We start from the raw sequence: 13,675 nt of genomic DNA, 5'->3' as shown, positions 1-13,675 counted from the left end.
TACAATCTTTGCAGAAAATAGTTAAGGCACTGTGTTGTAATTGCCAGTTCTTACAAAATCACAAGAAATAATTGAGGAGAAAGTTTTAATCTTAGTGGTAGAGCGGAGGCACGCATTTCGGACTTCTGGGTGCCTTTTGCTCTTGCAAATGGTATTTTGAGGTTTTTGAAAGCACTGACTTCAGTCTTTTAAAGATAGGTACAGGGTAGACAATTTACCAGGAGTCAAATTAAAAAAGTATACATGTTTCATTTTGTGATGTAAAGAGATCTGAAAATGGCAAACCCATAGATCAAAGATAATACTTTGATATAATTTTTAACCCATTTTTTATATACTTATTTTCATAATAAATGAAGCCATAAGCAGGAACAGGCTTATCTTGTTTCAGTGATATTTTAGCTACAGTCTCAGCTGCTAAGAGGCTACCTGTTTTCAAAGTAAACATTCATTTATTTGCTAACAAGTACATTTCCCATCACAACCAATACGGCTTAACCACATACATCAAATTGACAATTCCACTGAATTTGATCTGCTTTCTCCCTCTCTAATTATAGCTGCCACTGGAAAGCGTTGCTATTAGGGAGTCTGTAAAAGCACATTAAAGTAACTGTTCCACATGTAGTTTTACCTATTAAGACTCTCCTATTAAAATTGTCTAGATCTTAATACATAGCTGATTATCAGCACATATTTAAATGACTTTTTATAAAGCAAACTACACAACCATGTGTAAGAACTATGCAACTGTACCATGCAGTGCTGCAGTAACAAAGTCCTTCTCACTTGATGCAATACCACTTAATACTGTTAAATAAATTATTGAGGGCTTGGGTCTTTGGTGGGGTGTGGGTTTCTTTGTTTATAAAAAGTCACTAAGACGTATACAGTAACTTTGTGGTTTAACAAGACTTTAATTCCTCAGTAAACAGGAATTGAGCCCTGGGGACTGTGGCTTTTGAAATTAGGGTGTGTTTAGGTTTGGAGACTGCCCAAATTTCATTCACATTTAAGAAGGCAAAGCACCATGCCAGACATATGCAATCAGAAAAAAATGATTACATTTTGAGGGAAGACCGTAAAACAAATGCTCCCATATGTTCGGTAGAGATCAAATAGAAAGACTGAGAACTAGGACAGTGGTATTTAAATATCCAGCAAAAAAAATCCCAAAAAAAACCCCTTAGAACTAAAAATTAAGTTAATGGCTACAAAGTAGCCAAATGAGGCAAAGTTACCCCCATTTACAACATGGGATGAGGCTGAGAAATAAGGGAGGAATCAAACATGCCAGGCTCTCTGGTACCACCCATTGCTTACACTTTTTTATTGGACAATATTGTTATAATTAATAAATCTACCAAGGGAGGTAAGTGCAAGGTCTGATGTGACCAAAGACTGAAAGTAAAAACAGAAAATAAAATTCAATTAAAATGCTTCTTTCAAGAAACAACTTTGTCAGAGGATCTAGGATTAAAATTCAGGTCCCACTATGAAGTCTTCTCCAAATAAACTGGGGTGGGGTTTTTTCTTTGTTTGTTTCCTAGGGTTTTGGGGGTGTTGGTTGGTTTTTTCGTTATTGGTGGTGGTTTTTTGCTGTTTTGTACCCAAGCAAATCTAGTGATAAAGTTGGGCTGATCTGTCTTAGATTCAAAGCAAAGAAATACATTATAGCCATTCCAGCCTTTTGAGTCTTGCCTGAGATTCACATATGATATTTTCCTCAATCAGGACAATATTTCCTAGACATTTTCTCTAGTATGTGGTGCAGGTAATGACAAAAAGAACACAATGGCACCTGGTTATTTCAATGAACTGCAAATTTGCAAGTAATCGATTATACTTGAACTCTGAAGTATATTGGAGGTGACATTAAGAAAGCATTTCAAAAGTATCCTATTAGTACATTAGCCACATCGGCAGACTATTTTTTTTTTAACTGAAATTAAAAAGTCTTACACAATATAAAAGAGGGAAATATGCAAAAACTGATTATGAGGGCAGTATCTATCCATACTTGCCACACCACAATCTCTCACAATCATGCATATGTAAGATATAAAACTACTTCAATTTTTTACATGCTAAAGAATGTATGGAATGGGATATAGCTGTGCTGTGTAAGAGAACAGATTAAAAATAATGCAAAATAAAAACAACAGAGGCCAAACCAGAAATGCTGTGGCATAAGGATGAGAAGTGTTTAAAGATTTGGAGGTAGTTAGAATAGGCTTTCCATTTGACCATTATCTTCCTGCACAATGTTGAGTGAGTTAATTTTTCGGGGATGAAATAAGAGTAGAAGTGCTTGCTAGTTCTTGTCAAAATGTAGTTTTTAATTTTGTTTAGCTTTTTTGTTTCTCTCTAAAGTGGACTATAGCTTACTATCTCCCTCTTCAGGCCCTAAAGTGGATTATTTATAAGAAATTTCATAAATCAAACCATTCCAAAGTATGCCATAAAAAACTAGAGTCTAAAACCCAAAAATCTGAAAGGTGTAAAAGTAATTAACATATTATCAAAATTATAATGTGAGGGAAATAAAAAAATCCAATACAATAGCATACATTGGCCTTCAATGCCATTCTGTGGCTCACAACTTTACACTTCAGATTTTCAGGTTTTTTGGAGGGTAAATAGAGAGCCTCTTTGCTCTTTCAGAAGATGCCTAGCAAGACCTCCGTGTATTCAGGCAATGTGCTCGGAGAAGGTGACAATGCTTACTGGCCTCAGATGAAGGCAGAAACATGCTTCTGAGATCCACTTTTTTGAATTTTACAAGTTACTGGCTTTGTAAAGTTTTAGAACATGCCTGAGTATATTCTGAATCCCTGATTTTGCATACCTAATAGTCAAACACTCTCTGATGATTAGTACCAGACTTTCATGAAGCCCTTTGCAGTTTACACTACTTTTTATTACATTAACTTAGAGCAAACCTTTTCCTTTTAAAAAGTTTTAATTATTTTGGAGGAATCCCTAAAATAATAATAATGAAAACCTACAGTTCCACAAATTGAATGATTGCTGTTATTAATATTTTTTTTTTTTTTTATTGGATGGCATTATTAGATTAGTGAAGTTACGAAGTAAAGCCAAAGACCTGGATTGCAAGGTCTAATACCTGTTGATCAAAGACTGCCCCACCCAGGAAGAAAAGAAAGGAGCAAAACCAATTTCTGTTTATTCATTTAGAAGCTGATTGTGTTAGTTACATAAAAATGTGTGCACTATATAAAACACACAATGGCAATTAATACAACTTAAATGCTTATCATTATTTTCATTTCTTTGGGGAAAATAAAGTCATAACAAAATAGGACATGTTCTACAAGCTTTCTGAACATTACTTATGCAAACCAGATACCTTCACATGGACCTACAGTATTCCTACATTACATGGACTTCCTCTGATTACTCACATTCTCATACAGGGCTTGAAGGGTCTCTAGGTCAACCACAGAGTTATCCAAGTTCACAACAGCTATAGAAAAGACAAAAAAGAAAAAAAAAACAACAACCAAAAACCAAGAATTAGTTGTCAAGATGATAATCCAGCTGTGAAAGAAAGACCAAGCACAATACCCGGCAATAGTTTTTATGACCCGCTGGTCATACAGCTTAAGGGGTTTAACTTTATTAATGCTTTGAATACTGCCGTTCCTAAGACTATGGGCTAGAAACCTGGTAGAGCCAGGTGTCAAGTGTTAAAGAATTCATCTCCCTCCCCCAAACACACAACCACGATCCCACGAGTATGGCCATAGCCAGAGATCAGAGATAAGCTTTACATCAGACTTTCACGGTCCGACTGAAAGCATTATAAAAATTTGTAAATCTGCACCACAGCCACACACACACACTCACACAACAAAGCTCATTCCTGTCACTGGTTGGCTTCAGTCTTAAACTGATTAATCCATAAGTCAGCCAGTTAACTTCAAGACACCTGACAAGGGTCAAGTCTTCTATGCACTAAGCCGACAGGTTTAGTACAGATACAAAATATGCCTTTCCTGTTCCCAACCAATTCTGGCGCCACACACATACAGTATTTTTTTCAGTGTCAAAAAGCCAGTTCAACAGCACAGAGAGAGTAATTTCCACCTACCTCATCTGGACAAAAAAAAAAAAGAAAAAAAATTAAGAGGCGCACACTTTTAGGAACATAACCTTGGCTCCTCACACATATCAGGAAGATTTCATGAAGCATAGGAAATGTTTGTGCAAACTTATGAAAAATTATTCTCAGCTAATACAAAAAAATTGTTTTTAAAATAGTACTTTTCAGTCTTACTCTTACATATTTTTTGCAAGCATACTGCCCATAAACCCAGATAAATCCATCTTTCCTCATCCAGATTTTAAATCTTGAAAGAAATTTAGAATGTTGCATTAGAATGTATGCGACGGTAATAAATTATTTTTATTGAACTATACCAGTCTTTTTCCCATTTTACCCTTCATTAATTTGTACCCTTTTTTGTAATGGGCTCCGCATGTGTGTGTGCACTAGTACAATAAGTAGAACAATCCCCTAGGCAAGATTAAGCTAGAAATTGCAACATTGATCAGGGATAGAAACCCAGCACGAGGTTACTTTATGTCCTATAAATCCATGTCCCTAACTGTCACAGAGAAATTCTGTGTATACACCTAAAGAGTACAGACAATATAATTCAAACTCATTTGTTTCTGATCACTCTGAAGCATTTAGAGATACCGCTCTGGGTCTGGGACTCATCATGTTTCCCCTTTTCCAGGCCTGAGACATAGTTTTAGTTACAGTATAAGAAAATTATAAACAAAGAAGTGTTGATCTTGATCAAACTAAGCAGACTACACTGTATCTCTAAGCAGGGCATGAAGCTAAATTGTAGGACTGAAATAAAAAATAATTAGGAGATTATTTAATCTTCAGAAATAATATTGAAAAAAAATAATCTCTTTTTTACATTTTTCCCTCACCAGAAAGCATGATAATCTGAAACATAATGGCAATGTAACAGTTAATAGTTCAGGAAGCAACATGGGTTTTTGTTTTGTTTTGGGGAGGGGGTACACACAAAACCATGAGTTTTTGTTTTGTTTTGGGGAGGGGGTACACGCAAAAATCTGTGACTAATTATTCGGGATATTTTAAAACTCCCCCCCCCAGTGTAGCAATTATTGCAACAGAGACTTAAAGATGCTCTGTCAACAAGATACTGTAGTATATGTTGTATTTGATAATCCCTGTTGCTCAATACGACTATCTGCATGCTTAAAAATATGCCAAATGTGCCTTGTAGAACTGGAGACTAAAATTAACCTGTAAATAGAAAGTGGGTCTAGATTGGTTTGAGAGCTTTACTTAAGGAAAACACATACGTCAAAGCCCATATACAAACAGCTTTATTAAAACCAGGATATATTATGAAACTCAGTTTGTATCATCCCGACATTTCATCATTCTTACGCTTACGCAATGTTTTCATATATGAACACACTCACAACCCTTCAACTATTTATTCTGAGTTGTGGCTGTCTTCTCCCTGCTCCACCCCCCTCCCCTTCCTTCCAGAGACTGTCTACTCCTGCACTAAGAAATATGACATAAGTTCCTGCTCTGACTTTTGCTCAATGTTAAGATCACCCACGGATTACTCAGGGAGCAATAGAACACTTTTGTTTGAATGCTTGCAGGAGATAAGAGAACGCCTGGCAAACACAATGGTGCCAGGTCTGTGTACTTTCAACAAAACAGGTATGCAGAAGAGTGTACACACTTAAGGGAGCTGCTTAAAACAAATCAGTCTGAGACAAGGACTTGGATAAATTAGATCCTAGTATATATGTTTCAAATCTCCCCCTCCCAAGACAAATCTATTTCTAAATGTTTCATCTAAAGATGCATACGTTCATAAATAGTACTCTAGCATCCCACTAGGATTTTTCAATATTGACCATAGGTTTACTCCCCCTACTCTGAAGAAGTGGGAGATGAATGCCTGTTCCTTGGTGGTACTGCAGCATTGTCATGCAGAACATGATAGTTTGCAAAATAAACCATGACTGTTGAATATTTAATTCCATTATCTAGACAATTTGAACTATAAAAACAATGATGTTTCCTTACGCAGCCAAGTGTACTAGCTACACATGCCCCCTCCCTACAATCAGCATGACTACACAAATATCTAACCAAAAGATTCCGTATGTGGTGGCAAAATAACAATGAAAAATACAAACATTAATTTCCTTGTATGAAAATATTCTGAGCTACCTTACAACTCCAGTTTACTTTGATGCAAACATCTGGAGAAAGGTTTATAGCAGTCTTGCAGTCACTGGATATTTTCACCCATGTCACTATGTTAGAAAGTGGGTTTTTTTGTTTCAAAGGTGACATTGACATTTCCTGGTCTTGACTACTATGAAATGATGTTTAATAGCCAGCACACATCCAGCCTTTCCAATACATTCATAAGACAGCAGTGCAGAATATCTGTTGGCTTTTACTCTAATATAAACAACTTTCTCTTAATCACATCAGACTCAGGCATTTAGTTCTTATCTTCAAGATTTCATAGTTCTGCTATTTTCCTGCATTCCTATTGCCACTGCTGCCAATTAAACCAGCAAACCAGCACCAGTTTCAAGCCCTAATACTGCAAAATTACTCAATGTATGTAAATATAATTGTGTGTATACACACACATATATAGATATGACTAAATCACGCTTGAACCAAGTACGCACAGATACACACACGAGTACGCACAGATAAAAATACAAGGAACTACAAACCAACAACCTTTTTTTTTTTTTTTTTAAGTACTGGTCAATAGATGTTAAAAAAAAACCCCCCAAAAAAAAAGAAGAGTAGCCACAAAGGGTTGTTTGACACTGTAAAGGACAGAGGAGGGGAAAGAGATTTCAAAGGATCTGTAGCCAAAATAAAGGCCTCAGGAATCTCTTGTCGGTCTTAAACTTTCCCGATATTCTCATTGTTTTTATCACAGCCTACATGGAAATTTAAACTGGTATCTTTGGGACAGAAATTATATCTTTCTTATACAACCACAGAATATAGAAATTTTAGCAGAATGGAAGAGTTTCCATTCCATTCTGTATTTCTACAATATAAATTGAATAAAAAAATAAATTACGCAAAGTCACAATAACAAAGCCAACTTAGATACTAGTTTCAAATTAGAAAAACAATCAAGATATGCAGAGAGACAAAGATTTACTATTCTTACTAATATCAATTAATTACTGTGTCTGGCTAGGCACCTTGGAAGATACTTTCCCTGACAGAAGGATAATATTGCTACTAAAAAAAGGTCAGATTAGTGTAAAGCACACAACTATATTCAGAGGCATACTTGAACTCTGAGAACATATGGACCTTCTCCTATATACATAGAAGTCAATTTAGAACACAGACACAATTTCCAAAAACAACACAAGGAAAATAAACCCAACACAATGAATAATCACCACCCACGTGTCTTCAGGGGAACACAGTATGTAATCAAGCCACTAACGAGATCAAAGTTTTTGCCAGTAAATATAATAAGAAGAAATGCATGAGGAAACACGAGCATGAAGTTGGAGGATGCACAGTGTATTCTCAGGACATAGCTGTAATTTTTTTAATTGTAGGAGAGATCATTACTGTTGATTATTCATATATCTAGGAGCATGTGTCCTACCAGCTACCACTAAAACAAAATTGATAGGCGATATAGACACAGCAAACACTTGCCTGAGGCTATGAATCTAAATCCACCAATAGTACCACTTAAATAAATTGCACAACTTCCTACAGCTACCCAGAGCTTGGAAACTCTATTCTGTTTGTAAGTCAAAAACTCTGCAATTTCCTTTTAAAATGAAAAGGCCAAAATTCAAAATTTCTCACTGAGTAGAATTTCAGGAAGAAGAAAAAGAATTATCAACCTGATCCTTTGATTCTAACTTTTATGTCATAAAACTCATTAGCACAATCTCACTTATGGATGACTTTCACAAGACTGGTATTCAGACCAAATCTTGGTCTTATGTCTCCCCTTTTCTCAGGGCAGGTTTCAAATCACACTCCATTTCTCTGGCCTTTTTAAGTACACTTCCTAATCTTTTCTGTCTCTGGACTCCATCTAAAAGTGACTGTCCTCTTCTTGACACCTCCTAGAAGCACTGCTGTCCCTCCAAAAACTGACTGAACAGTTTCCAAATCTTACTTGTCTGATAACAAATTACAGTTTAACTCCCCAGAAAGAAGGAGTAACTGAAGCAAAACCTACTCAAATTTGCAAAAGGAATTCTGAACCAATCCTGCTATAGTCAGGTCCGTGCTTCAGGTAGACAAACAAGCAAACCAACCATCCAAGTTCTTCATGCTGATTTCCACCACAATTGACTTCTCCATGACTCTCCAAAAACCAAGCAGTAGCACTCCAAGAGGCCACTCTTTTTTTCCTCTTGCACATCTTTGCCTCTTCACTTTCACATCTGCTCTCTTTCTCCAGAAGAGCACCAAGAATCTTTGCAAGATTTCAGATCTCCTCTGTCAAACAGCAGCAACACAGTCACTTCAGCAAATTACAAAGACAGACTGATTCTTCTTCACTGAACGATGGACCTCCTACTTCTACAGCAGATAATCATGTTACTTTTATTGTATATTTCTGTGTGGGGCACAGATTCGGGGGCTTCACAGCTTTTCTGGCCATTGTGTGACTCTAACATGCAAGATTAAAGGACACTGAGAGGTTAGAACTTCCATGACACTTTTCCTAACTTCCATCCCCAGATAATTCTGCTCCATGTTAACAATTAAACTATCTATATGCTAGGAATATCCTCCAAGCTGAAGAGTGAAAGAAACAGAAAAGGCATCAACCAGTCTTACAACAAAAATTCACTCTGTTGTTATTAAGAACCTGTATCTATATTATATAGAAACTATAGGCTGTACATAGATAGATTTTCAAAATAACTACATAATTTTGAGGCCGAACCGTAGCATTAAAAGCCATTCATTCAAAATACATTCTAAAATGTATTCAAGTAATTGTACTTGAAACTTTGGTGAGACATATTCATTTCCAAATATCAAAAATGGATATTTGGGAGGAAAAAAAGACACATGAGTAGATGAGTAAGTCAAATGTGTCACATCACGTGATCTTCCTTGAACAATTATTTCCAAGTTAATTAAAAAAAAAAAAAAAAAGCTGCTCCAAGAATAACATACAGGTAGTAAACTTCCAATGGTCAAACCCAACATCATTAGAAAACTCACATACTGGCAAAACCTTAAGCAATGGAAAATTCTGATGCAAGAAACACAGACAGTATATAGTCTGATCAACTTATGAAATGTTTCTGACAACAAAATAGGGAAAAAGAACAAATAAACTTGGGTTTTTTGGCCACTGAGTAGACAATGGAAGCCTTCACTGACAGATGTTTTTGAAGAAAATGCAAGAACACCACACATGCAAATACAAGAAACCAGAAAAAAAGTCTCAATGTAGACAATTTTATCAGGTTCCTTGGAATGACTGACAGCTGAACTGCTCAAATCAGAAGTAGAAGAAAAGACATCTGCCTTAATGTTCTCATCAACAAAAGAGCCAAGAGAGCCTTAGAAGAAGATCAAAGTGCAGTAGCTTCCTTTGCTGCTATAAAGATTATGGTATGATGCAATATCAAGGTACTTGCAAAGTAAATCCAGATTTAAATGCAATTATTATTTATATTTAAAAATCAACTAAACTTCAAAATTTGCAGCCTTTTATTGGTTAAATAGTAAATCCACAACTTCAAAAATTGCTATCCTTTGGTGTTTTTTTTTTTTCCCCAATGTGAGTTTATTAGCATCTTTAATCTGACACAGGCCTACTGTGCAAGGTACTGTTTTTGTCTGTGATACTTCCAACAACTTTACATCTACTGCTGTTTTCTTGGGATTCTTCTTTAGCTCAAACATTAGAAATGTGAATCTCTTAATGCAGAAAGTTAAATCCCAAATGGGCCTCTTCAAATAAATGTTATGTTTACATAAACATGGCAAATACAGTGGTAAAACCAAACGTCACAGTGCTAATGAGAGCTGCAGCAAAACACACTGTATGAGTTTTAAAGACCCTCAGAAAATAAGTGAAATAAAAAAAAATTAAACATGACTATCTGGACTTGCACAACTTGCAGAAAAAGACCCATGTTGATAACGGGTAGGTAGAGGATGGCTGCATGAGGTAGAGTTAGCATAACTGAAAACAATTTTGTATTATTACCTACCTGCTTGCCCTCAGTACCTTTGTGATATGTTTATCTATTAGCAAATACTCTAACCTTCTCAGGATGAAAACTTTAAGTGCACAAAGCACAATGGAGATTGGATCTTCAACACAAGTACATCCGGCATGGGTCAGAGGCAAGAAACAGCATTTAGAACTGCTTGCACACGGTTTTACTGTGGCAGTAATTCACCTTGATCTAAAGCTTGTGTAAGAAACCAGAACAGTGTACAAAATTTCCAAGCAGAAACCATGGATTAAGCTTAGCTGTTGCTTCAGGTTGTTTTTAAAGGACTTCAATTTTTTAAATACCTTCAAGAACATGCACTCGCATTTCTGGGGAGCAATAAGAATCAATTAAGCAAGAATATGCATTTGTAAAATTTGTGGTAACAGAAAGAGTACGAGACTTCATCAAAAAGAGTGAATCTTTAGTATCACTTTTTGTACTGATTCTTCTCTTACAAATGCAATTAAATCTTTTAGACATTTGTCCTTAGCATTCCTATTCCCTAATGTTGTAACCCTAATATATAGCAATAAAATTGCATCAATAGAGCTTTTTTACATACATATAAATATATATACATACATACAACAAAATATGTAACTAGATTTTATATATAGCTATACATAGTTAATATAAACAGTTGCATTACATACCTTTCAAACAATTGCCTACTATGTTAAGGACAGCAGTTACTGATTATGTGAAGTCTAACTTCATACACCTATACAGTTTGTTTATAAAAAGTGTGCAAGTTCAGTCCTTAGAGAACAAATATATTTTGTTTGACTCAGTATGTCGCCTTCTTGTCTAGGCAGGAAAAAAAATGGAGACCAATGCTGTAATCCTTTCAGAACAAAATGTTTAAATACAAACATGATTGCCATTGTAGACTGTTTAATTTAGAGAGATTGTATTTCAGTTCTGGTTTTGAGAGGTTTGCTGATTTGACTATAGAGAGTACTTCAATGCTTATCTTAATTGTTTAGATAAGATTTGTTTGAATTTGGCAGGTGAAAAAACCATGGGTGTGGGATATAGGAAGGTTGAGAAAAGACTGGCATTTTACCAGATTGTGCTTATTTTAAACTATAGCGCGTAGAGGAGCAAACAGTCTCAATGAACCTGCCAGGGGCTGGTCTTTGGGGAGTGAATTTGAAGAGCAAGATTGACTGGCAAGATTCAAGGTTTTCAACAAACTGGAAAGGATCACCATGATAACTCTCCAAATGCTACTTAAAGTTTAGCATACTACACAAACTCACATGATAAAAGACACATTTAAATCAGTTTAAAAAAATATGTAATTGTGCTTTATGCTTATAGTAGGAGTTTGTTGTTCTCTAGGCAAACTTCCTGTCCCTTAAATACGTTTTAGAAGTGTTTCAAGAACAAGATTTTAAATATAAAATTGATCATTGACATATGGATATATTTTACATATAAGAAATTCTGTTACAGAAAATAAAATTACTGCTATAAAAAAAAAACAATGCTATTGGCCTTTATTTCAGTATCAGCTTGTACTAAGCTTTTTCACCTTCTGGTTGAGGTGGTACAGTGTGCCACAGGCATTCCATTTAGAGGTTCTCAAAAGGAAACTTGTCATACCTATCAATAATATCACTTTTGGTGGGGAGACTAGTATACTTTTTGGTATAAAAACAAACTACACAAACACATCAGCTGCAAAGCACATATGCAGTAGATCTGACATTGTGTATCAATCTGTCTGCAGACAGATATGATTTATAGATTTGCATTTATGAGTCAAGCGAAATAAAATTTGTGTTTCCCATGTGTTAGACTTTTTTTAGATCCACATAGGCTCTAATGCTTTTCAATGTGTATTTCAATGTCATCATGTCTGTGAGTTCCACAGGCTAATTGCGGTACCAGTGATGGTGTAACTGTGACCGTCAAAGGATGTATGAAAGTCAAACTTTGCAGAACAAGGTAGCATCTCTTACTGAGTGCAGCTGGAAGAAGTTAGCAAGACTTGTTGGGAATACAAACAAGCCTTCAGGCTTCAAACTAATTGAGACTTTTAATTACATGTGGATTTTTTCAAGATTCAGATTTGCTGGCTTTTGGTTTAATTCCACCTTATCTATTTTCATTAGAGTTGCTCAAAGCAAATAAAGCCATGGCTAACTGTGAAAAGTCCAATCCATAAGCAGTGAGACAAGCTTTCTCTTTCATGCTTTAGGGAGCTCACTCTAAATGATAAACAAAATGTAGTAGGAGGTATTTTAAATAAAAGATATTTATTTGGAATCATCTAGTAGTTCACTGGCACAGGTGAAACTTAGATTTAAAGTAGTGCAAAATCAAGAATAAATTTTAGTTAAAATTATTCCAACTATTGGAAGAATCATTTATTGTTTATTCTGACACCATAATCACTACAAGGACACTAACTTTTTCATATGGGATCTCTGAACTACTTGCCTTACTCTGTGACCCTGAGCAGCTCTGAACAGTCCCCAGTCTTTGCATGTTCCTTATAGATATTCCACTTTTTAATCATTCTTCTAATTCACCATTGAACCTCCTGATTTTTTTTTCCCCGTTATATTTGTTTGAGATGAAGTGACCACAATTCATCCCTCGTAATAATGGCAAGGATATGAGTTTTATACAGTTATATAGCACTCTGCATATTTATTTGATAAAGTTAGCAGGGTAGATACCAAACATACTTTTTTTTTCCCTGAAAAATATATTGTCTACATTAAGTATCTAACTTAGGATCTTAGCTTTTGTGCTTTCGATTTACACACAGTTACTATATAGTTAATGGAGCTCCAGGTGTCTCCAGTTGGCAATTTAGAATACTTACATTAAACTACTTAAGTGTCAACACTAAATGAGTTAACCACTGCCTAACCCATAGATTTGAAAATTTAATGGCTCATGAAACACTACCAGAAGGGAGAATATCTTAGGCTTCCATAGGAATCTGCTCTCATCTTACTGCAACTAAATATATCTATACCAACACCCAAAAGAAAGATATTAAAAAGAGTTATTAATCCTTGGTGAAGTCCATGTGGCAATGCTAATAGGAGAGCTGCTCCTTCCTGAGCAGACTGAAACTCACCCAAAGAATTGACTTGATTACACACTCAATAATCATGATGAATGACTAACGTAAGACTCCTTGTCTCCCTAGGACTGACTACACGTCAAAGCAACTTTGGACTAGAGCTATAGCTGGTGAAATACCAAAGAGGCTAACAAAGGAAATAGCAGAATAATCTCAAGAACTTGTCTTTCTGTTTAATTGCTTGATCTGTTTAGCTAATACAGAAAAAAGTTAAGAGGCAACCTGATTACAGTTCTTATGCATACCTGCATGAGAAGATATCTG

The 13,675-nt window shown here is 35.5% G+C and overlaps 1 protein-coding gene across 1 annotated transcript in view; it reads right to left on the bottom strand.

The window, feature by feature from the left end:
- FMN2 (formin 2) overlaps nt 1–13,675 on the bottom strand; it is a 162,720-nt gene that overhangs the window by 64,769 nt on the left and 84,276 nt on the right. Inside the window, exon 8 of the mRNA XM_009893653.1 lies at nt 3,426–3,487. Coding sequence (XP_009891955.1) covers nt 3,426–3,487 — 62 coding nt within the window. The remainder of the gene's footprint in view (nt 1–3,425; nt 3,488–13,675) is intronic.

The sequence above is a fragment of the Charadrius vociferus genome, unplaced genomic scaffold, assembly GCF_000708025.1.
Source record: "Charadrius vociferus isolate BGI_N301 unplaced genomic scaffold, ASM70802v2 scaffold309, whole genome shotgun sequence".
NCBI lineage: Eukaryota > Metazoa > Chordata > Aves > Charadriiformes > Charadriidae > Charadrius > Charadrius vociferus.
Note: the sequence above shows the minus strand (reverse complement) of the source record. Positions and strands in the feature narration are given on the sequence as shown.